The sequence below is a fragment of the Epinephelus lanceolatus genome, chromosome 10 (genome assembly GCF_041903045.1).
Source record: "Epinephelus lanceolatus isolate andai-2023 chromosome 10, ASM4190304v1, whole genome shotgun sequence".
In the NCBI taxonomy this organism is placed as follows: domain Eukaryota; kingdom Metazoa; phylum Chordata; class Actinopteri; order Perciformes; family Serranidae; genus Epinephelus; species Epinephelus lanceolatus.
The window spans coordinates 12290622-12316186 of NC_135743.1; the positions used below are offsets into that span (position 1 = coordinate 12290622).

General features: G+C 41.8%; 2 protein-coding genes across 3 annotated transcripts in view; both read left to right on the top strand.

The window, feature by feature from the left end:
* fam171a1 (family with sequence similarity 171 member A1) overlaps nt 1-7212 on the top strand; it is a 29692-nt gene extending 22480 nt beyond the window's left edge. Inside the window, exons 6-9 of the mRNA XM_033641400.2 lie at nt 2024-2140; nt 3083-3197; nt 3440-3557; nt 4620-7212. Of these exons, the coding sequence (XP_033497291.1) occupies nt 2024-2140; nt 3083-3197; nt 3440-3557; nt 4620-6179 (1910 nt within the window). The 3' untranslated portion in view covers nt 6180-7212. The remainder of the gene's footprint in view (nt 1-2023; nt 2141-3082; nt 3198-3439; nt 3558-4619) is intronic.
* A 4229-nt stretch (nt 7213-11441) lies between these two features.
* On the top strand, nt 11442-22302 carry nmt2 (N-myristoyltransferase 2). Of its 2 annotated transcripts, none has more exons than XM_033641269.2 (12): nt 11442-11634; nt 12084-12201; nt 15369-15510; nt 16175-16293; nt 17010-17101; nt 17780-17896; nt 18004-18174; nt 18290-18398; nt 18499-18669; nt 18756-18923; nt 20163-20300; nt 21561-22302. In XM_033641269.2, exons 1-12 carry the CDS (start codon nt 11522-11524, stop codon nt 21579-21581), a joined length of 1479 nt encoding a protein of 492 aa, XP_033497160.1. In that variant the 5' UTR covers nt 11442-11521; the 3' UTR covers nt 21582-22302. The 2 variants fall into 2 exon arrangements, with proteins under 2 accessions (XP_033497160.1, XP_078027659.1); XM_078171533.1 differs by having other exon boundaries at nt 12087-12201.
* Nucleotides 22303-25565: the final 3263 nt, after the last annotated feature.

Here is a 25565-nt window from a genome sequence, read left to right on the forward strand (position 1 = left end):
CCCTTCTTTTTTTGGTTCCTCCCTCCCCCCTGAAGATCGATGCCGATATTTGACCACTTGATGATGTATAACTGGGAATAAACAAAGAAACAAAGTGGCTTTCACCACATTAGCCCTGAGACCCAGAGGAGGGGAAGTGTGGAGGCACAACTGAACGTTTCCTCTTGGAGCAGATTTACTGTGAGCCAATCAATCAGGGACTCTGGCTTTGTTGTGGGGCTTTTTTTGGTGCTGGAGCTGCCATTGTGCTCCTATTCATAGGCCCTCAGTGACATTTGACTGAGCATGCTGCCTCCCTGTGGGAGAGTTAAGTACTGCCAAAACACTCAACTCTGTCCCACAACCGGGCTTGAGTTTTTAAGAGACCTTGAAAAGTCTTGCAAAGCATTGAATTCAGTTTTCTCTAAATAAACCTTGAGAGGTGTAAAATAGTCTTGAATTTAAGACACATAAGTCCTTGTAGTTTAGTCATAAAATGATTTTGTATCTGATTGCTGTTTATTGTTGACATTAGGAGCTAAAATCAGGATTGTGCACACAGGAGGATGTTTAATCAATTTCCATGGAGTCTTTGTCAGCACCATCGGAACTGTAGCAAACACTGTTACTATTGCTTGTTAGTAACAGTTGCTAGGAGATTCATTTATACATTTGGAGAAGTGTCAACCTCAGCAGAAACATTGCTTTTAGATATACCGTACAGGATTTTCCTCATACAGAAGTAATTACTCTTAATCATCACTTAGGACCCACTTGAAGTGCGTGGTGGTGTATTTATCCGCAGAGACTCTGCCCTCTGCCTGTATTCTCTTATTTTCTGTGTTCAGGGCCTTTATGGGCGTGTACCCCACAGCGCTCTAGTGAAGTTGGGCCTTTAAAAAAGGTAGCGATGTGGTGCCAGACTGTTAACAGCAGGTATCGAAGAGACATGGCGCCAAAAACAAAAGGATATATACCGAGAGTGAATCTGGGGTTGGTTTGTACTTTCGCTGGTGAGCATGTTTATTAACAACATCTCACAACCTGTGTAGTATTCATTTAATCCATCCATCAGTTTTGTGCTTGTTATCCAGGTCACATCAACTTGATTAATTTTATCGACAGGAGCTGCTGAAAAACAAAGATAACATAAAATAATTCTCAGCAGTATTGTGTTTACTGGTTTTTCATCAAACTGTCAAACTGAAACACTCATTACATTGCACTGTATTTGGTGTTAAAAGAAAGTGTTAAATTTAACTTCCACTGCTGTTAATGGAGTTTACATCTGTCACAGTAGCAAGTCCTTCCTCTTTAAGGGCACCCTTTAAAGGATTTGTCACATTTTGTTTGTAAACACAACATGCAAATTTGGTCCCTCCTCTTCATCTCAGTGAATCTGAGAGTGCAGCGGGGGTCAAGAGAGAGTGAGTGAAGAGAGGGAGTGGCGTCCACAGCACAAATAAACACACTCAAACCTCTGCACAACCCTGCAGCAAAATGCTGCATTGCCATATTTGTGTGAATTCAGCTGAAGAGCACACTTGAGCTTTTCTGCTGTGTGTGTGTGTGTGTGTGTGTGTGTGTGTGTGTGTGTGACTTGCAGCTCACATCCACCGAGCAGAGGAAAGAGACAGAGACAGCAATGTACCCAGGGGGCAATGTTTTTATAGAGTCTCGATCTCACGCTGCTATTGGCTGGGGTCTACACACCACTACCCAAAGGTTGACACCCAGAAACACCACGAACAAACCAAAATGAGAGAATACAGGAAGAGGGCAGGTTCTCTGCAGATGCAGACACTACGACACACTGCTCATGGGTCAGAAGATGATTGAGAGGGATTACTTTTTTGTAGGGAAATCCAACAAATAAGAGCGCTGCTTTGTCTATACTGGGTTAACTGAGAGTCAGATCGGAGGTCGCTGCAGGCCTTGTCAGTTGTCACATTGTCCTGAATGCATTCTGTGAACTGGCAGACTGGCTCTTTTATAAAATAACTGTTGGAAAATACATTTTCAAGACCTGTGATTGTGTTTGCAGGTGCCTGGATAAAGAGCAGCTGGGGTCACGTGCAGCGGGAGGGCAACCAGCTCAGTCTGACCTACATTGCTCCTCAGCTGGGATATTGGGTGGCCGCCATGTCTCCACTGCACTCAGGTGAGAAACTGCTGTAGAGAGCACAACACACATTTTGTCATGTCATGTATGTGCTTTGTATGTGGAAAGATATATGGTGTCGATATAGTCATGTTAACAAATAAGGGCATTTTCACATTAGGTACAATTCGAACCGTAGAAAAGAGCACCAAGCATAAGATCCCGAGCCCATACTATGAAGTCTGCTATGTTTATGTTTTGGAGAACAATGTCAAGGACGACTCTCTTGCCCGCCTTCCAACTTCATCACCCATGGATGGATGTAGCTAATAGTGTCAGTCAGGCTTTGTGCACATAACTGCCAAGCTGAGCCCCAGCAACATGAAGGGGATCAGGTTTAAGATGAGGTAGGAGGGGGAAGATGAGTGTAGTGCACATTGTGTTTTTTGGGGTGACAAGTCAAGAGGGTTCTCTCTAGCCCCTTTTATACAGCCTGTTGCGCCGTTATTTAACCTCACCGTTCTGTGTTAAACGTAGGGACACCGAATGGGGGGCATTGTTGTTCGGCCATTAAGCTGGCAGCAGAGGTAGTAATAAAGCAGAGTCACATTATCGCCCGCTCAGATGTAGCTGCTGAGTCAGATGAGACACCTGGTGGTAAAATTCTAAATGCTGGTCTGGTCTGGATTTGCCTTGATATCAAACCGTTTTGAAACCTTTTTTTCTTTGGCCTTAGTACTTAGAACTGTAATTGAGACCACCTTTTCATGTGGACCTGGGAAAAGATTAATGTACCGTGACCAGGTCCGGTGCACCATGTTAACATTAATCAAACAAACTGGACTTGGGGGTCAGATGTAGTCAGATCGGGGCCCATGTCCCTGATGTGAAAGCCTCCTCAGAAGGAATAAGATAAAATATTTTTCCACCTTTTTGTTTTGATAGTAGACAGTAAGTGATATAACCTTGATATTAAAATATGATCTCTCGTCTGTCCTACAGGTCCAGTGTTTGCGAAGGACATCAGCACGTACCACACCTTTTTCCTGTTGGCTATACTGGGAGGCATGGCTCTCATCCTGCTCTGCCTGCTTTGCCTTCTGTTGTACTACTGCAGGTGTGTGAAACATTTCCATGGCAATATCTCATCTTAAAGACTGTCTGAAGTCGCCATATTTGTCTCCAAAATGAGGAATCAAAGGCAACATTTTGACAGTGTCAGGAATTTACAGTAATATGTGTCAGTTAGTTCTCATGACTGGTTGTGGGGAATATGTGAATGTACAGTCGCTGACTAATTTAGACTTTATGTTTTTGTACTTGATGTTATCTGGTATCTGTTGTCTCGGTGTTTTGCAGACGTCGTTGTTTGAAGCCTCGAGGGTCTCACCGTAAGCTGACACTGTCCTCCGGTCTAGACAGCAGTAAGAGGGACCAAGCCACCTCCATGTCCCACCTGAACCTCATCAGCAACGAGGTCTGTCTGACTTAAATGATCCACTCACTAGTCTACAATGCACTGTCCTAAGCCCCTGTTCACACATGCACTGCAAACCTGAAATTATCTAGACATTAAATGTTAAATGGATTTACTTGTCACATTCATGTACTGGTGGATGAGGCAACTATACAGTTTTTTAAACAATCATCAGCACTCTCAGAGCAGGAGCAAGCAATTTAGGGTTTAGTATCTAGCCCTTCAGCACGTGGCTTAGGATCTGTCGGGAATTGAATGGCTGATCTTCTGATTAGTGGACAGCCTGCTTTACTTCCTGAGCCACAGCCGCCCCTGCCCCTGGAATCGGACATTAAACAGACTTTATCCTGCCAGCGTCCCAGTACAAAGTCAGTTTAATGTCCGATTGTGTGAATAATCACCTGGAGAATTCACAGTGATAAGATTTCTATCATGCCAATTGCGTGAAACCCGAAGAAAACAAACATCCCAGGATGAAGGGGACGGGTCATTTACACGAAGACAGCAACAAAATCACCAAACAAACTCTAGGACCAGCAAGAGACTTGATTGTGTATGACCAAGTAATGAACCGGCTTTCCGACTATGGTGTCATCCGCATCGTGTTCTGCGTCCTCTGCCCAGACGCCATCACTCACATAAACCAGATAGAGTCTTTCCAGTAGGTGAGAACGCTGCTGACACAGACAATCTCCTGTATTGTGTTACCTGTGTGTGAAAGGGAAACTCTGTTGAATGTCTGGACCTGATTGTCCGGGCACTCTCCGGAGTTCATTTGAGAGAGCGGCTTTAGTGATTATCAGAGGAAGTCCTTGTTCCTTGTGTCAGGGAATATCTGCCTCGTGGGGTACATCCTTGATCAAATATTCCTGCAGTGGGTGGAAAAACTAATTTCTTGAACTAGTAAGAATCAAGACTGTTGCAACAACGCTCTCATGTTGTCTGTGCTGTGATTACTTTAGTAGATATGATGATTTTCTTTGGGTTGTGTCTGAATTATATCTCACTTTACACTGAGTATATTTCAAAAGTTTCTTACACTTCAATATTTGTCATCTCTAGGTGCAGTTGGAGCTTGTTTCCACAGCGACTGAGCCCGACATGACCACACCAATGCTGAAGCCTTCCTCGTATGAGCACCAAGACAATCAGCGTCAACACAGCTTAATCCATCACAGCAAACACAGCCGCTCCTCGCTCGGCAACAACAGCCACCACGGCTCATCTCTTGGCAATCTAACGCCTCGCAGCAGAGACTACCGGCAGTCTGTGGAGACGTTCCAATTAAAGTCTGCCCTTTCATGTGGAACAGACAGAGGCTACCGTCAATCATATACCTCCGTCTGCTCATCCAGCAACCCCATTTCAGACACACTGTCATCAGCCAATCACGGCCAGGTGTCGGCTAACCAGCTGAGCAGTGTCGGGGTTGTTGATTGCATCTCCCCCTCCTCTCCTCCTCACTCCCCCAGCAGAGGGGAGGGGTGTGAGTGCAGAGCTCCTGACTACCTTCTGTCGCGCTCTGTGGACCACCTGGAGCGTCCCAGCCCCCCGTTGCTGTCTCGGCCAGGCCAGCTGCTCTGCTGCGGCTCCGTGGACCTGCTGAGTGGTGGAGAAGGCTACCCGAGGGTGCGTCCTACACTGGTGATCCCAGCACACTACATGCGGCTGCCCGGGGAGCACCCTCTGTCTGGTCAGGCCCTCCTGCTGCAGACTGACCAGCAGAGTGATCTGGAGACCATCCAGGCTGAGCTCAATGCCTCACATTCCCAGCAGCCCCTGGGGGGAACCCCCACTGACAGTGCCCCACATCCCAACAAACAGAGTGATGGAGAACGGCTTGGCCTGTCAGAGTCTCTTTCTATCCCAGCAGCACTCGGGGACACAGGTCTAGTGGAAATAAACAGTGAGGACACCTTACTGGCTGAAAAGACATTAATGGAGCTAAGGGGAGGGAAGCCTCTGCCTCACCCACGGGCCTGGTTTGTCTCACTTGACGGACGCTCCAACGCTCATATTCGCCACTCCTACATCGACCTGCAGCGGGCGGGGTGCCACAGCAACACACCAAGTGGAGGAGGTCAGCAGAGTAATGGCAAAAGTGGGAAGCGCGGCAATGATGCTAGTCTGGACTCCGGCGTGGACCTGAACGAGCCGAGAGCAGGCCGAGGGAGAGGGAGAGACGGGGGGCGGGAGGAAAGAGATGTCGACAGGTCGAAAGGCACGGCACCAGCCATGGCATACACTCAGCTGGTGTACATGGACGACCTAGACGTGGGAGGCAGCGAGGAGGAGACGCCCAAGTGCAGCCCACAGGACAGTATAACAGGACCCATCCTGTCAGACAAAGCGGAGGGTCAGAGAGGGGATCACTGTCAGGGGGAGGTGGAGGGGAAAAGAGTAGAAGGGGTACAAATACACGAGGAGCCGCCCTCACTGTCCTCATCCCCTGCTTCTCCTCCTCCCCTGCCAACACCAGAGGGAGAGACGTTCAGGACTGATCATGTGCTGCTGTCAGTCTCTCCTGATGATGATGCAGCACACGAGGATGGAGAGGAGGAGAAGAAGAGTCCCTGGCAGAGGAGAGAGGAGCGACCCCTGCTGGCCTTCAACATGAAATGATACACAGATGACCACTTCGAGGATAGGTTCACATTTTTTGTCATGGAGTATTGATATGCCCATATATGCATTGAATGTGTTTTTGGTCAGAGTAATTGCTCCTTCTGTCCACACTGGCTCTACTTAAAGCTATTTTAAAGGGGAGCTTCAGTATTTTTAAACATATTTTCCCATCTTTTTGTGTCTAAGTGACTAGTGGGAGCAACAATTTCTGAAATTGGTCCAGTATTGAGAAAGAGTGCTGCAGTCTGCAGCAATAAAACCCAGGCCCCGTTAGTTTACTTCCATTAAAAGTGATTGTTTTTGCTACTAACAGACTCAGATTATTTATAAGTGTCTGACAACATTATGGAAAGGTCCCTACCAAGAAATGAAACATTTTTCTGTACGTTTCACTGATCCTGTCTGTTTTGTGTCCAAGTCTTGCTGATGGAAAGTCTCACTCACTCGCTCAAATTTCACAGACTTTCTCACATTTTTGAAATCAACTAAATATTCAGCCATGTCATTGAAAATTTTGTAGATAAGACTAAGAACTCGCACTCATGTTTCCATTGGTTACCTCCTGCAATAAGGCACCTCTCATGAGAAAGAGACTTCTCCTTTAGCAAGACTTGGACACAAAACAGACCAGATAAACTGAAAGGTTCAGTAAAAAGTTTTATTCCTTTGTAGGATTCTTTCCATAATGTTGTAAGACACTCCTAATAACAATCTGAGCCCGTCAGTGACAAAAACTAGCACTTTAAGTAGTTGGCCTGTTTTGCCGCTGCCGACTGCAGCTCTCTCGCACAGCACTAGATCAATTTAAAAAGTTATTGTTCCTACGAATCACATGGGAAAATAGAGTCCACATTGAAAAATACTTGAGTTCCTCCTCCCTGTATGAGCCGATGGATGAAATTGACAATCCTCCTCCTGTGCTAAAATTCATTCTGATTCAGCTGAAGCTAATTGGAGGCTTAAGATCCTGAGTTAGTGATATCAAAATTAGTTTTTTAGATAAAGTACATTGTTAATCCTAATAGGAAAACACAGCATTGCAGCAGCCAAGTCACGCATGAAACACAACACAAAGTTGGATGACTACATGAATAGAGTAATGAAAACAAATCTAAGAACTGGGACCGTACTCTATATACAAGAGAGGCCAGTGTTAGCCAAAGATACTAGGTGAGGTGAATTGCCACAAGTCTTGAGTCATAACTCAATCTCAGTTTGACTTATACTCCCTGACATCATTATCTCAGATGTCCATCATGAATAAAGAGCCGTAAGTCTGCTAAATATAACTCCAGAACTTGTCTGTGAATCATCACTTATTTAAGTTTTCTTCATTATCAGAGTAATCCAGTGATGTTTCTCTGTACAGTCATGGATATACTGAAAACACACTGAGCCAGGACCATGTTCTTTGTCCTTCATCTCACTGAAATCACATTAGGAATGGATCTGTTTGCCGTTAGTGAGACAGGAGGAGCATGTAAAGCAACTGAAATTGTTCAGCTGCGCGTGTGGGCAGATCAGTTTTGAGATAGACTTGAAAAAATGTGAATTAATCCTTAAATCATGACTCCCCCCTCTGCTCAGACCACAACGTGAAGGACCATTTAAATTGAAGCCCTTTGTTTTCCTTAATAGAGCACTGAGAAGACATTTCAGCACTGGGATCCCTTCTAGCCAAGAGCACGAAGGGACGATTCAGATCCTTCACGAACCTCCAGGTCCCCTTTATGAAAGTACCACTGTTGCACTCCACTTTGTCATCCTCATGACCCTCTACACGAACACACCACTCATCAGGAATAACGTATGCATCGTCTGAGGGAGACAAACGGATGTTGGAGGCAAGAATATTTTATGCACAACAGATATATGCCTTTTTTTTTTATAAATAGCCTTGTAAGCATAAAGGAACTGAAACAGATGATGGGTGGTTCTCACATTTGAAAGACTACAGGAGCCTTTTTTTTTCTTGAGCCATATTGGCCTCAGTCCACTGACTGTAAAGAACACACCACACTACTTTCAAGTGAAATTATAACCCTTATTTTTAAGACTGTGGAGCATCTTTGCAAAACACAGCAACTGATTCTACTCTTCTCACAGTCTGCACAAGAATCAGCCCTGACGTCAACATGTGAATCCTGAGCTTCGGATAGTTTGGAGTATGTTGCTAGAATTTAATCTAGCCAGTCAGAAGGCTGCACGGATGTTTCTATGTGATCTACAGATGGTTTGGACTGAAGAAATTAAACCACTATCCGCACTGCAACAGATAATGTGACACACCACTATGCTGGTGGGCAAGGATCTAATACCACTACGAAGACTGTAGCTCCACCCAAATTAATTGTGAGGTGTAATAATATGAAGGGTTTTGTAACTGTTGAACCACTGACTGGCATATTTTTTGCTCTGAAGGCTATGCATCACTTTTATACGGCTGCTTGAGATGCCTTTTTTTGTAATTTTAATCATTTTAATTGCCAACATGAAGTATTTTACCCGAAAAATAGGCTATTTTTATTTCTTCGAATATGTTAAGGGCTTTTCTTCTTCACCCGCCTTATCGTTAGTTACAAAAAACAAAACACATAACTGCAAGTTTTACCTGAAACCAAACTATTTTTGCATGCTGAGTTTAACCTTGATTTTTTTTTTTTTTTTTTTTTTTTTTACCATTTCCTCACGTTCCAAGTGCCTTTGAACAACCTGACTCTGCAACGAATTTGTGGAACAGATTACCTTATTTATTTCTCACCTTCCTTTGCCTTCAGCTTTTCTCCTCTACCTCAGCCCTCCCTTTCTCTCCCACTTGTGAAAGAAAGCATGCAGTAAACTTTCCTCGGCACTAGCGTATTAAAAGCTACACTGCAGACATCTCAGAAAATGTCTACCAGCTGCTGCAATCGTAAAATCCTCTACAGTAATCAGCAAGGCACCAATCTGTCTTAGAGTAAGCAGTTAAGGATTTACACAAGTTTTCAGTGTAGCACGGGATAGATAAAGCTAAGTGCGATTGTATGTGAAGCTAAACTGCAGGTCATTTCAGTGCATTTTCTTATTTTGGTGTTTTTTGGATGGTGAATGTTTTGTCTCGAATGTGTTTATGTGCGCCTGAGTGGTGGTGGTAGTGTTCCTCTGCTGCTGGCTGTGAGTTTGTGTTGTCCACGTGATGAATAATCAACATGCATCCACTCAAGGATCATATAGTCATAGCAATCATATTACAGAGTGTGTATAGTTCTTTCCTTTCCTCTACCAGGTCAAAATGATGTGTGAGTTGGTGTTGTGAATGGCCTCTTTCCTCTTAGTATCCCACAGCAACCTCCAGCTCTAGGGTGGAGTTGCAGCACAGCATCCTGAGTGTGTAACTTGGTTGCTTGCATTATATTTGAAGCCTATTATTCTGAATAAACCGCCAAACTGGAATGATCTGTGTGTGCGTCTGTGCTTTGTATAATTACAAAGAAGGGATTTGCAGCCTGAGAGTTTTTATTTCCATTTTAAATGTCATGTTATCAGTAAACTTGTGAAACGCAATATTTGAATATTTGCTCAGCTTTACCTTACACACTACTCAGTCGAGGCCACGCTAGACCAGCAACTCAGTGTTCTGCTAAGTTTAAATTACGATTTTGGTGGCTTTGATATAACGGCTACAATTCCCTGACGGAAAAGGCTGTCTGATGGCATGGTAAAGCGCTGACAGTCTTCTGACTTAGCCCCCATGCTGGTAGATTTGGTTTATCAAAGATGATAGCAAAGCAATGCAGTATATAAAATAGGCACAGCAGAAACGTAAGATAGGTCGGACCACCGTGTTTAACTATATATCTTAAAACGTTACAGTTACTGCGGGAAATTAAAACAAATAAACAAGTTGCTGTTGTCACATATTTGCCAGTTTTCTCCCTTTAAGTCACTGTTGTTAGCACAATGTCAGTGATTCAGTCTATATAGTAAAGTTGTGACATCACAACTTCACGGAAGTTCACAGTCCTGATAGCTCTTAAAGCCAGTTTCTGGATACAGACTGCACATTTTTTTTGGATTAAATGTTAGGATGCTTTCACAGTATTTATATAGCACCTATACCTGCTTTATAATTTTTAAAAAGAAGACATGAAAATTAGATTTTTTTTTAACAACATGGGACCTTTAAAGTTGTCTTGTAAATAGGATTGAATGTTCTTATGAGATACAGTCAGATTGTTACGTGTAAATTAGATGCCTTCTTGAAGTAGTTACCTTTTCTTTAATTAAGATATGTTCCATTGTTTTGTCATTATTATATTGTGTATAATATACCGTATGAACAGTGGCGTCGTCATGCCTGGGTGTCCGATGCTTCAGCCCTGAATGTTTTATAAATGGCCCCAGATCTAATAATCTATCAATCTATTTCTACTTGTACTTGAATAAATGTAATTAGTAACAGTCCACCACTGTTAAACATTAATACATACATTTGACTATTTTTCCAATAGTTGCTGTAAATTATGCTGTTTCTACTCTGTGCTAATTACCAACAACTACTAATATTGTTAACATCACATTTCATGATTAGTCTGGAAAATTTTAAAATGGTTTTACAGGGTAAATAAGGTTGCCAGAGTGCATTAAAAAAGCATAAAAATACAGCTTGTTCATAAAAGAAATGTCCCCAACACAGGTCCAGGCTGAGCCCCCAATGTCTTAGCCCGCACATGGGCTGATGACAGACACGCCCCTGCAAGTGACATGGTCTTGAGTTTCAAAAATTCAGTTTATAGGCTACTATAGTGAGCAAAAAACAATTTGCTCTGTTGTAATTTCCCCATTCTTTAAGCAAATATCAAATAAATAAATCAAATGAATATCAAATATTAGTTATCTTTTGACGAGGCTGGATTACCATCATGCACGAGATCCCCAAAACTCCAGATTCACTGTATTAATTCTTTTTTGTAATTTGATTAATTGCGCATTTGTTTGGGAATACAATAAAATACAAAATCATCTAAAAAAGCTTTTGACTTATTACCTGCTGTTGTGATCCTGTCTTCTAGATGGTGCTTGCATATTTATGAATAGTTTTGTTCAATCAAATTACCACAAAGGGATACTTGACAAAATCTGGATACTGTTAGTAGTGAGATAAACAGATATAAATAGATAACAGTTTAATTTGGACTGTACCTCAGGTTAAAGGCAGGAGTTTAGCGCTGCTGTTCCGCCACCGGCCTCTAGGCGGTGCAGTTTCCTCCGGCACTTTCTTTGTTTTTCCACCTCTCGCCCGTTGCCTGCGATCTCTATCACATACGGTGGCTGACAGTTTTTTTTAAAAAAAACATTTTATGATGGCGGAGGACAGTGAATCCGCGGCCAGTCAGCAGAGCCTGGAGCTAGACGACCAGGACACCTGCGGGATAGACGGAGACAACGAGGAGGAGAATGAGCATATGCAGGGGTGAGGATGGCCTGTCCGGTCCGGCTGGGAAACGCAGTAACGTTATTTCAGGCTGTCTGTTTATGTGTGTGCTCGGTCGGGAACGGCTAGCGCAGTTAGCTAACATTAGCCGACACAAACACAGCTACAAGGCCGTCAATTCAAGCTAGTAACCACAGGAAGAGTGCTGATTTAAACCTTTATTATATTGCCATTGTTATCGGTGTAACTGTGTGTGCCGTCAGGGACATATTTATACACACAACTAGCGTCCCGACTGAATGACACGATGACAGCCAACCGCTCAGACAGCCCGTTAAGTTAGCTAACGGTAAGCTAGCTCAGCTGTCATTCGTTGCTATGGTAGCTAACGTTAGCTTACCGCTGCTGTGTGTAAGGACTCAAATGTGAGATAAATAAAGTCAGAGCCTGTTTAATAATGTGATGTGGGATTGTGTTCATGTCTGCAGCAGTCCGGGGGGAGATTTGGGGGCTAAGAGGAAGAAGAAGAAGCAGAAGAGGAAGAAAGAGAAGCCAAGCTCAGGGGGAGCCAAGTCCGACTCTGCCTCTGACTCTCAGGAGATAAAGGTGAGATGATGACCCACTGAAATGTGCACAGACCCTCTTATGGCAAAGCAATAACCCACTAACCTAGTGGAGCATCTTGCCAGGCTGGTGCTAGACAAGGAGCAAGTGAGGGGAAACACAGAATACTGTTTTTGCGCACAAGAAACATCCTGAGAAAACCCTGCTTGTTTACCATCAGAGTGAATGGGTCAGTAGGGGTTATCCAATCTTGGTCCAGACTCTCCTCATGGTCTATAACCCCAGAGTTACTCTAATCAACATTTTAACATTTGGGTGTACACATACTAAGCAGGGGATCCTCCCCCGATACATTTTTTTGCATCAAACACTTGAGTTCCTGCATTCTGGTAAATTTTTATTCACCAAATTGTGCCTTTTCTGCATCATTTCATGGTGGTAACTTCATGGTACTTCCTGCTCTAATTGTGCACAGTCCCCTCTCTCAGTGCAACCATTGCTTTTGAGGTTGCAAACTGCCACTACATACTTTACCAGAGTGAGTGACTGTGTTTACATGCACAAAATATTCTGTTTTTCACTCATATTCTGAAAACGATTCCACTAACATTCTCATTTACATGCAGCCATGCATACTTTGATTAATGTGCCCTGTTGTTTATGATGTCAAAAATATGGAAAAGTGGAACAGCTGTCACTTGTGCCAGGATTTTGGCAGTTGCAGACTTGTTCAACCATACAAACACAGCCTTCCTCTTTTCCTCCTCTATTCCTTCAACCACCCTCTTAAAAAGTTTGGCATTACAATATTTGGGCATATTCACAAATCTGTCAATATCCAAGGCTTTCTCAGGCTCCGATCACTCAGAAAGCATTTTACAGATTGCAAAACATGAGGCGCACCGCACTGCCATTTTTTTTTTTAAATTAATGACACTAGTAAAAAAAAAAAAAAGCTTGCTGCATCTTTTCATCGTTGCCAACAATAAAACCTACCCTTACCTTCTTATGTAATCAATCTTGTGTTTATTTATTTGTTTTTGTTTATTTGACAGTCATAAGTATCTAGTTCCTAAAACGTTGAGGCAGAGGGTACTTGCTGTAGCTCTGGTTGAGGGTGAGAGGCTGTCTGTAAATAGTTTGTTGGGCACAGAGGAACATGAGACCTAATAATGAAGGTGGATCATGGGGAGTACCACCAGTTGGTCCAGGACCTTCGCCTCCACGATGGCTGTTTCCAGCATATTTTAGGATAACCTGGGGGCAGTTTGACAACCTGCTGTCTGTCGTTGAGCCGTATAGCTCTGGGTTTTCAGCAACTGTAAACTGTAAACTTGTTGTCATGACCACCACAGAAGGTCTGTCTCTCAAGTCATCTGATTGGAGAGTGGGGAAAAAAAGCGGAGATGATGTGGGGTGCTTTTTTGCTCTGAGATGAAGTTTTTTCATCTTAAGGAGTTCAGAGCAGTCCAGCTAAAACTCCAGGCGTCTAGAGAACAGAAAGACAAGCCGCGTAGCAATGCAAAAACAGCGAGCAAAAACCTTAATTCTTATTTAAAACAATGACAAAAAGCTGCCTCCAGCTGCTAAAAAGCTTTCTGTGTGATCTGGGCCTTAATGCTCAAAAACAGGTGTGTTTCTACTTCTGATCAGAAATGTAGGTTTTTCCTTTGTGCATGCATCTTTACCCCAGCCTTGCAAGCTGTTGGTTTGTGTACAACTTATCCATTAATAGGCACAATTATGACCTTAAAAGGAAAGAGGCCGTGTGTGGCAAACTGGTAAAAACCCAGATTAATATGCAAATTCCACATGTGCTGTATACATGTCCAAAAAATGCTGTTAAAACCCAAATGCTTGCATATCCTACATGTCTTAATCGGAAAATGCTGAGTTTGGAAAAAGGTCTATTTCAGAATATTTAAATGAATATGCTGTTTACATGACCCACATTGAATTCAAAATATTGTTTTATTTGGGATTGTAGAGGAATATCGGTGTGCATGTAAACGTAGCCAATGTCCCCTGCTATGTTAATGTTTTTATTAGCAATGGGAGGGGGGACACATGTTCTGAATATGGATGGAGAAGGTGTCCACTGTGACACTGTGAGCAGATTTCCATAAACATTACTATCCCCATTATTTCTTTGTCCATATAAACATCATATCCTGGTTTATAGACACCAGGACAAGCTGTAAAGCCATCACAGATACTGTCTGCTTCCTGGAGTAGTCGCATACAAAACTGGGATACTATCACATGTTTACAACTTATCCAGGTCTTTGATCACCCCTTGTCATGTGCGCAGGTGCCTCCACAGCTTGAGATATGTGAGCAGTTAGTCAGTGACACAGTAAAACTGATGATAAACAATTTAATACACACTGAAATGACAGCGTAAGGCTGACAGTAGTGTAGAGGATGAATTTAAATTGTTGCTCCCGACCTCATTTTCTGCTGATGAGATGAAGAAAGAAAATCAAACAGAATTCATCCATGGAATTGCAGATTCCAGCAAATGAGACAGCGAGAGACATAAACACTGGAAACAGGCACCACTGCAACTCGCCATGAATACGAGCCTCCACTGTTAAAGACCTGGATACTGTTAGAATCATGTGCATGAATAACCAGGTTTATCTTTTTCCATATGAACTTCATATCATGAGAATGACCACAACCAGGGATACCGTGTGCATGTAAACATACTACAGCTGTGGACACAGGTGTTTTGTGAACAGTGATGATGCAGCTTTAATCAGTTACCAATAATCCGGTGTGAACAGTCCAATGTGGCTTCAGCTCGTGTCCAACATCCTTTATCAGGCACTGTTTTTTATCTGAACAGGTTATAAATCTTACACACGCTCTCTGCTGTATCTATATGGCTACATTTGAATTTAGATGATATGTTTCCACATGTCGTATCACACATGCAGGGAAAGCTTCATTCATTTTGTTTTTGTTCTTAAAGGCGCAGTGTGTAGGATTAAGGTGGATATAGTGGCAGAAATGGAACGTAATATTCATAACTATGTTTTCATCAATGTATAAATTACCTGGAACTATGAATCATTGTGTTTCTGTTACCTTAGAATGAGCTCTTGCTGTTCTTGTGTCTGCCGTTGCTGTTCTGCTACACTCTTGGAAAAGCCTAAACCCTACACACTAAACCTCGAACTCCCACTGTCTTTTAACACATGTAGAACCCTGGCTTACCCATTCAGAAGCTGCAGGACATCCAAAGAGCCATGGAGCTGCTGTCCTGCCAGGGTCCAGCCAAGAGCATCGACGAGGCAGCCAAGCACAAGTACCAGTTCTGGGACACTCAGCCTGTGCCGAAGCTCAGTAAGTACCTACTTCACTTAGGCAGAGTGAACAAGAGTCTTGTTTTTTAATCTAATTTATTTTAACTGCTGCAAAAATAGTCCATGTCATGTTTGAATAACGCTTTAATTGAGGAAAAGCATGCATTTACCTTGTAAACTCTGAAATATTAAGTGTTTTTTAATCAACAGCTTGGCCAAATGATGATTATGGAAAGTGCTTAATTTGCTTCCCTACTCAAACAGAAATATTTCAGCTACCAGCAGATTTATCATCTTTATTGAGCACTGTTCCCATGCACCAGTGCCATCTACTGGTTTTATTTCATCACAGTCTGTGCTGCTCAGAGCCTGTGTCCCAAAAACATGTCATGTCAGCTGTGAACTTCAGTGGGGGTCCAGGCATACTCGCTGGACATGCTTAGAGGCATTAGATTAAGCCGTTTCCATGACAACTGTTGGCCACAGAGTCGGGTCTGTGCACGAGGGCTACTGCCATAGGCTCGCCTGGTCAGCATGGACCAACAGAAGCAGATTTTATAACTGTCAGCAATTTTAAAAATACACTAATGTTTGGTGTTGGCTCAGGATCAGTGTCAGCTGAGCAAAATGCTAAATTTACAGGAAATATGTGATTGGTGAAAAAAAGTTTTATATCTTTAACGAGAGCTGTGCTGTTTTTGCAGATGAGGTGGTGACGAGTCACGGGCCGATAGAAGCAGACAAAGAAAACATTAGACAGGAGCCATATTCCTTACCTCAAGGCTTTATGTGGGACACTCTGGATCTCAGCAATGCAGATGTAGTAAGTACAGTGCTCCAGACACGAAACAATTAGTATGCTGATTTTTTTTCTTGATTGACTGATGAGTTGTGTGGTCTATAGACCGAATCACACAATGAAGTTCCGTGAGGAAAACCCCATGTCATGAAAGCCTCTGTTAGTTATTCGCCACCTGAAAAAAGACCCACTTAAAAAAAAATCAGTAGCTTTCTAAGTGTACGCTATATTTAGAAGATGTTCTCTGCTTTACATTGCCATTGAAGTGGTTATATGGAAGCCACCAGACTCGTGGCTTCACAGACCACAGGAGTTGCTGGTCTAGCGCTGCCTCGATCGTCTAGTGTGTAAGGTAAAGAGGTGAAAATATTACAAATATAGCGTAAACTTCAACTGACATTGAGTTTTAGGTGGCTAAAATACATTTTGCTGCTTGGCTTCTATGCCAGTAGATTTGGTTTGGACCGTCACAATATCTTAGTGCACCAGGTGCCCTCATCAGATGTCTTGTGTCAGAACAAGAATCCAAAATATACCTTAAATGCAAGACCAAGCAGGGGAATTTTTCATGTCTAAGAACTTAGACCTGTCAAATGTTAGTCATTTTTGCTTAAAAAGGGACTTAAACAATAAATCCATTATCAAAATAGTCATCCGTTCATTTTCTTTTGATCGTCTAATTGATAATTGACCAGTCATCACAGCTGTAATACACATTTTCTTTGCCTTGTCTTTTCCAGCTGAAGGAGTTGTACACGTTGTTAAATGAGAACTATGTGGAGGATGACGACAACATGTTCAGATTTGATTATTCACCAAACTTTCTCAAATGGTAAGCTGTCAGCTCTTATGATGTTCTTGTTTATCACTTTGCTTTCTCATCAAATGTGTGTAAACGGCTGAAATACATAGGACATGGAAGTGGCTCTACTTGTCTGCTGCAGCATGCTCACAGCAGAGGGCAATTGGAGACCATTATGATCAGCTGAAGCTGCTACACTGACCACAGAAGGCGTGCCCAGGTGGGCATTGCCCTGCTCAATGATATTTTTAAACTGCTGGTCTGTTTTTTTTTCTCTATACACGTCTCTGCGGCCCTCCAATTGGTTGAAAACTATGAAAAGCTGTGTAAATGGACGAGTAAAATCTGTTTTCATATGATTAAAACAAGTAACTTAATGTACCAGAGACAGTGCAGAGCAACAAAGCAGCCTTGTGGGTGTTTTTACATTTCACATTTAAATAAATCAATGCATCTTTTACTCCAAACAATCCAGTTAATTAATTCACTGCCAGTTATTATAGCCTATATGCTTTCAAACTCTGCATCACCAGCTGCATTATCGCTTGGCAAAACTCAGTACACACATAGTGTAGCTGGCAGCAACCACACACGGAAAAAACAACACTCCACCTGGCCTACGTGATGGGTTGCATCCGTGCCCCATGTATTTCTGCCGTGAGGTATTCAACCGTCTACTCTCTCATTAAACCTTTCCTCCCCTCTCAGGGCTCTGCGTCCCCCCGGCTGGTTACCACAGTGGCATTGTGGAGTGAGAGTGTCCTCAAATAAGAAGCTCGTTGGCTTCATCAGTGCCATCCCTGCAGATATACGCATCTATGACACGTGAGCACTAATTATCGATCATATACATGTGGAGCAGAGTGGTGATACGAGTCAGTAGAAACACTTCAACTGTAATGTGCACATCTTCTTTCCTTCTGCTGCTCCAGACTGAAGAGGATGGTCGAAATCAACTTCCTGTGTGTCCATAAGAAGCTGCGTTCAAAGCGTGTTGCTCCAGTGCTAATCAGAGAGATCACACGGAGAGTGAACATAGAAGGAATATTTCAGGCAGTATACACAGCAGGAGTGGTGCTGCCTAAACCTGTGTCCACATGCAGGTGTGCAATGCAGTATTTAAACATGACACTCATAAGACATGGTGTCAGAAAGTCATTTAAAACCAATACTGACTCTTTTCTCTGTTGCTTTTTTCCCCTCTTTTGTCTGGGTCAGGTACTGGCATCGTTCTTTGAACCCCAGAAAGCTTGTGGAAGTTAAATTCTCCCACCTGAGCAGAAACATGACGCTGCAAAGAACCATGAAACTCTACAGATTACCAGATGTAAATACTTCCACCTGTCAGTCCTGGATCTCTCTTACGATTCTTATTCATGGCAGCAACTTAAATCGACTTTCCCTCTTGTTCTCTACGCCTCATATAGAGCACCAAGACCCCAGGTCTGCGGCCGATGGAGAGGCGCGACATCCGCCAGGTCACCGAGCTGCTACAGAAATTCCTGAGACGTTTCCAGCTTGCACCATCTATGGGGGAAGAGGAGGTGGCTCACTGGTTTTTGCCACAGGACAACATAATTGACACATTTGTAGTAGAGGTATCAGGAATTAGTTTCTATCCTCAAGATACTCACTGTAGGTTCTTCTGTCTGTTTAAACAGCTGTTGTGTGTCTGTCTTCTCAGGGTGCTGGTGGTGTACTGACAGATTTCACTAGTTTCTACACTCTGCCCTCGACCGTGATGCATCACCCTCTCCATAGGAGCCTGAAGGCTGCTTACTCTTTTTACAACGTTCATACACAAACCCCACTACTGGACTTAATGAATGACGCACTGATCCTGGCCAAGCTGGTAAAGTTACTCTCTCTGCAGAACAAATAATTTACCTTTTCTATGTTACTATCAGAGTCATTCCATGAAAACTGTCAAGTTGGGTTCCAAACTTTTAACAAACATTTTAACTGTTTTCTAATGTAGTTAATTTCTCATGCTAGTTCTGACCATTTCTCACATTCATGTTAGGTAAGGGCCCTGACACACTAAGTTGTCGGTCAGTGTTGGGCTGTTGGTTGAGCATCTGTTGCCCACGTTTTTTGCAGTGTGTCCTGCACCATTGGCGCTAGTTAGCCATGGTCGGACTTTGTTGGCTTGTTGACTTTTTTCTGGCCGATACAACATGTTTAATCGGCATTGAAATGAAATCACTCTGATTAGCAGTTGAGCTCAGTGCACAACAAGAGAAACAGAAATGAGGAAAGCGAACAAACGGTTAAAGTCAAGAGGGTGTGAGTTAAAAACAAACTTTTTATATATTAAGATTATTGTTTTTTTGCAATTGAGTTCTTAAGGTTAGTAATTGTTGATGTTACTGTTGGCTAGCACACTGTAAAGATCCTTTGTTCTTTCAACATCAGGTTGTGTTACTAGTGTGCTAACTAACAAACTACCATCTTGAATCGCTCTGTTAGTCTTCCGGTTTCCCTTTTTGAATGACGAACACAGACTACTACCGCCTGCTGGTATAGAGAGTTATTTCCCCCACAAATGTACATGCTAGTTGGATGTTGCCTGTGGTCTTTGTGGTGTGAACAAGTGCCGTAAGTGAGTAGATGCAACAGTCCGCCTTCACTGCCACTATTTCATTGATGTCAGTTTAGTGTGTCTGGGCCTTAACATTCAATAGATATTGCGTACATCTCAGACTTACTTGTTTTTGGGGGCAGTAATGCTTCCATCTACATTTTTCATTTAGCTGCTTGCTAAATAAGTTAGCTCTGACCATAAAGAGAATTCCGGCCATATAATTTTGTATCTTTCCACTCTGTCACAGACTGATTTCTGAATATAATGGGTGACAAAAATGTTCCTGAGCTTGCAAAATATGTTTTATTTCAGGTCTAACATATTCTTCATCCTATAAAATAAAAAATTCTAGATTTGGTTATGATCAAAAAACAGTTTCCATGGAATGACCCATCAGTTGTTAAACTTAAATTTGGGAAAAGGGAACAATCATGCAGCAACTTTTTTGCTACTGTGTAATTCATCATGGTATTTAGTTAGTTTGTTCTTCTTCTGTGTGTTTAACAGAAAGGTTTTGATGTGTTCAATGCCTTGGATCTAATGGAGAATAAGGTGTTCCTGGAGAAGCTCAAGTTTGGCATAGGAGATGGAAATCTGCAGTATTACCTCTACAACTGGAAATGTCCCCCTATGGACCCCGATAAGGTCAGCAGCACCATTCGTCTGAGCCAACAATCATCTAAGTCTAATGTTAAGATCCAGTAATGAGAGATGAAGCAGGTTATTTTGTAGATACCATGGTAGTGGACGTCGTCTGTATTAAACATCTCTATTTCATATGAAGCTTATCATGTTTATACCTCTGCAAGGTGCATCACATTTAGTGGACTAAAATGCTGTAGTCAGTGGGATTAGTAATACTGGGTTTGAGTTAGCCTGCCAGTAAAGACTCAGTTGTGACAGTAAAAAGTAGGCTACTTGTAATGATAAAAACAATATTTTACACTCTTAGATTTTCAAGAATCATGAACAATATATAACTATATCAGTATATACAAACACAAAAAACTAACATTCTAATACAATACATAAGTAAAATAATATTTTTTTTAAATGTACCTAAACAATGTTTCTTCTACAGCTAGTAATCACCAATTCATAACATCATCCCACTACAGTCAACATATAGCAGGTTATGCAAAGGGAATCCTTTGTGTTTAAAGTTCCTCCTAAGGTCTTTGTAACTACCAGCTAGTGTCAAATTAATGATTTACTAAATCAGACTGCACCAGTAAAACTATGTCTTGGACAATAAAGACTAAAAGCAATGAAACATAATGTGTAAATCAGTTCTTAGGAAACATCTGTAACACCCTCATAAGATGTAGGCCTAATATAACTTTAAAACAGTATTCTAAGTAGGCCAGATGTTAATCAAACTCACCTGCAAAGCCTTTGTATAAGTATGACTTTGTTCATTTATAGATGCATACGTGTAGAAATATGTGTTTTAACAATGAGTATCCGAATTTGTAAGGCAGCAAGGCAGCACGTTTCATACCCAAAGGCACCCCAACGTGCTTTACAGATTACACAGATTAAAGCACAAAAAACAAATGTTAAAAACATCAAAAGCAAGCAAAGGCAAACATATTGCAACACATTTAAAATTGCGGTAATATTGTATTGTGACTTAAGTATCGCGCTAAAATTGTATCGTGGATCCGCTGGTGATTCCCACCTCTACAGTTTTGTCCAAACACAACAGCTACAGTTACACCTAGTTGGTGTATCTTTACATCATTTAGTGATGCAGCATATCTCCATTTGGTAACACTTAAGATACAATTAAGACAAGTTGAACTCAAACAGCTGGCGCAGCGGCTTCAGCATCTGATCTACAAAATGTTTGTATAATTTTTTTCAAATCTCATCTAACAGCAGTTTGTTGTCTGTGTGTTTCAGGTTGGCCTCGTCCTTCAGTAGCAGCTCTCTTCACGGCTGCTACACAAACACTGATCAGGAGGTCGTTAGCGACCTCCGGCTATTCCTTACCTGGACATACAGGTAGCCCAAGTTAGACAATGAGAACCACAACAGTAAAACCAACCTGGGAGACTGGGAGACAGTTCAAGAACATTCTCAGTTCACCTGGAGGTGAAAACTCTTAAATCATCAACATCCTGAATGTGAAGTCATGCTATGCCTGAGATACTCATACAGTACAATGCTCCTGACATGCACACTCACATTTAAAACATACCAGTTTGACATACAAGAGGATGCCTTGACATTGTGACTTTTGTTTAGTTCTTCTTCCTCAGCAGACGTTACAAGGGACTGGCATGTCAATTACTTTCACACTGAACTATGTAAATGATAATCAACAAGTCAACACGACCGCAATACAAAACAATACGTTATTGTGTCCCACTGCAGCGGCAGTATAAGAGGGTCTTAAAGGCATTTAAACGAGATATTATTCCCATCTTCTTCTCATATCATCGTGGTCAGACGTTTCTCTGGCGGCTGTTTTGGGCCTCAGTAGAATTAGAAATGCTAAGAACATGTTTCTGTGATAGCTGACATATAAAAGCATTTAGGAGAAAAATATCTTAACTTTTCACACACAGAAACACATACACACACACACACTGTCAAATAAACACACACATAATGGATATCTTCATGGAAGGACTCCTCCAACTGGTGCATTGATATACATGTTTTTTGTTAAAAATATATAGTTACCTGTACATTTAAAGCCAGATCATATTTATTCCTGTAGTGTGAGTTCGGGGTTCGGGAGGGCTGATCCAAAGTATTTTCCTCATAGGTAGTGTAGATGTCACTGAGTTTGTTCCGACAACGTGGATTTAAAATGGTTTTTGATGAAGAATGTATTGCGTCAATGAAGCACAATTTTTGAGTTCCTAAACAAGCAAAAGGGTCTTTTTCTTTTTGTTTTTTTAAAGGTCATATTTCAAAACTGATGGGTTGTATTACAAACTGAACAACCTCTTGTTTTTACAGGATGTGAGCTGTTATGTTACAAACCTGTCTCTGGAGCAGATGTTTAATGAAACATCTAAGCCACATGTTTTGTTGTATTCACTGTTCATGCAGCTCAGAGTTATCTGCATGTGAATGGTTTGTTGTTCAGTTTGCAAGGCTGTAATATACTGTAAGAGGCTACAAGAGTACACACAAGCAGGGCAGTGAGAGAGAAATTGAAGTCTAACCAGGGTGGATTTGATTTAGATTTACACAAAATCTTGATAGTCTGTGTTGCCCTCGAGAGATAGTTCTATAGCATAAAAACGTCTCACTTACTTTTAAGAATAATGCTCTTAATTAAGTCTCATTTAAAGAAACACTTCACCTGCAAAATGACCATTTATTTATTTTTACTCACCGCATGTTGCCTTGAACTTGTGAAGAAATCTTTGTTTTTCTTGCATGCCTCCATGGTGAATGGAGAATCATTAAAAGCTGAACCTTCCTCATGAATTGAAGTCTTTGGGGACTGCATTTAACAACAGAAAAACTATATCAAACATCCATTAGCAAACTCTCACACAACTCGTACAGCATAATCCAAGTCTTGTTTATTCAGTCATATACTCAGTACTTCCAAAACACATGCCTTTTCACAAAAAATGTGACAGTATAAAACACTTGGCGCCCCTGAACCTGTCTCAGCACGGGTGTATGTATGTATGTATGAGCTCCACTAAAGTAGTTAAAACACACATGCCCAGGTACGCTACTTAGCCGTGCATGAGACTGTTTGTACCCATGTGTTTGAAATTGTAATGTGCTTTGGAAATTATGAGCAAATGACTAGATAAATGAGGCATGGATTATACTGCACGAGTTGTGTGAGAGTTTGTAAACTGATGGTTTGATATAGATTTGATGTTTTTAAATGTGGTCGTAGAGCCATGTGAGAATATTGTTTCCAACATGCGGTGAGTAATTGATACACAAATGGTCATTTGGCAGGTGAAATGTTCCTTTAAAGCAGCCAACGTCTGTTTTCTTTGTTAATTTATTCATTGCCTCTCACAGAGAAACTATGACTTCATACTTTCAGTAGCCTGTTGCAAAGCAGTGAATAAGACGCCCCTGTGAAACAGCTGATTGGCCACAAGAACAACACTGAGATGTTTCTTTTATTAAAGTGGAAACAGACAACTTGTCAACCCCCCACCTCTGGTCACTAGGGGTAGCTACCTACAGCTACTGGGGAAAACAAAAGCTCTATGCTCTTCCTGTTTTGGTTGCGCAGTGGTTGATGCACTTCCTTTGTGCAGTAAATCAAGCCTTCATTTTCGTACCCGGTGTCAGACGGAATTGCAGAGTGCAAGCGAGGCTTTTAGGACAGTGGTTCCCAACCGGTCCAGCCACAGGGTCCAGATTTCTCCTTAGTCATTAGTTCAAGGTCCACACAGTATAATATATTTAGCATCATGCTTACCTTTGGCCATGTCCTCGAGCTAGTTTGCTGTCTCTGTTAAGCACTTGTTCATTAGTCACTCACTCTGCAGCAGGAAACAGTACTTCAAAATAAAAGCTCTGTGCTGGAAATTCACTGTACTTAAAAATAAAGTTTGTTTTTTACAAAGTTGATACGCTAGCAAGTCACTTGTCATCCTTTCAGAAGGGACCCGCGACCCTCCAGTTGGAACCAGTGGTTTAGGGAACCAATCTAAGCGCAGATCATTCTGTAACCATCACATTCTGCAATCAACATTTGCTTCAAAATGATAAGTTGAAACAAAAAACGTGACTATTTCCACTTTAATAAATAACCATCAGTTCCCTGGCCTGCAGCAGGATGTTGAATGTGCTCTAATCAAACTCTCAGTTAAATAAAACAGAGAGCGGAGCACAACATTCAGAGTGTTGAGTGGGGAATAATTTAACGGCATGTGCTCAGAACACAGCATCTGAGTAAACACAAGCCTGTTTCAGTAACAGCATCAATTTGAAATTTGAGCTTTTCTCTTTTTTCCAGATCCATTTTTATTGACGTCACTATATTTTATTTAATTTTTTTAACGGTACTGTATTTGTGTCTGGAAAAAAAAAAAAAAAATACTGTGGGTCATTTTTTTTAGTGTGTCGTGCAGCTAAATGAACAGTTCTGATATTTATAATTGTACTTTGCAATTTGTCTTAAGACATAATTCCTGTTCAGTATTTCCCCAAATTTCCCAGTTTAATAGGCAGTGTCCAAACTGATTTTTGAGGGTTTTTGGAGTATTTGGCATTTCCCTGTGCTCGCCTGAGCGACGGAGATCTTTGATTTGTCAGACCACTTGTTCTGTGGTGGAGCTGCTGGTGTTCTCAAAGGTCAAAATGTTTTTAAAATTGTCTTTTTGCTCTGAGTTTTGTTACTTTGTGTTTGATGCTCCTGTTCACGTGGCTCTGCGTAACTTAAGAGGTGAATTCTGCTGCCGTTTTCGTCGTTACTTTTTCTGTATGTGATGTACTTTTCTTCTCATCCCTTTATATATTAGCAAGAGAATGACAACCAGTGGACAGTCAGTGCTTCAGGGCTTAAAGATTTCTTTTTTCTACCATTGAAAGAACTGGGTTATTGAGTCAACGGTGTGCCTCATGGATGTTGGTTGTGTCACACATGTGTTGCCTGCAGCTGTTTGAATGAGCATGTCAGTTTTGCTGCTGTGATGATTTTTAGCGTTATTGTTACTAGCCACATCCTTTAGTGAGAACTCAACCCGAAGTACCTGCCTTATTTAAAAGATTTTGGGGGTGGTGGGGTGGGGTGGGGTGGGAGGTGTACTTTTGAAAACGACATACAGCTTTCTCTAACTGAAGAACAATATTTTTATTCAAATCCATTGTAAGCTGTGAAAAAGCTGAAAAAGTTGTACCAGCATCATTTAGACATGACCCCCATGCAAATAACAATCTGTTTCAACACACACGTCAGCTATACCA

Excerpts from the sequence above, each read along its gene's own strand:
- nmt2 (XM_033641269.2), top strand. The coding sequence starts at position 11,522 with ATGATGGCGGAGGACAGTGAATCCGCGGCCAGTCAGCAGAGCCTGGAG. Across the intron at positions 16,294-17,009 it reads ATCTCAGCAATGCAGATGTA|CTGAAGGAGTTGTACACGTT; the intron begins GTAAGTACAGTG and ends TGTCTTTTCCAG. Across the intron at positions 18,399-18,498 it reads AACTCTACAGATTACCAGAT|AGCACCAAGACCCCAGGTCT; the intron begins GTAAATACTTCC and ends CGCCTCATATAG.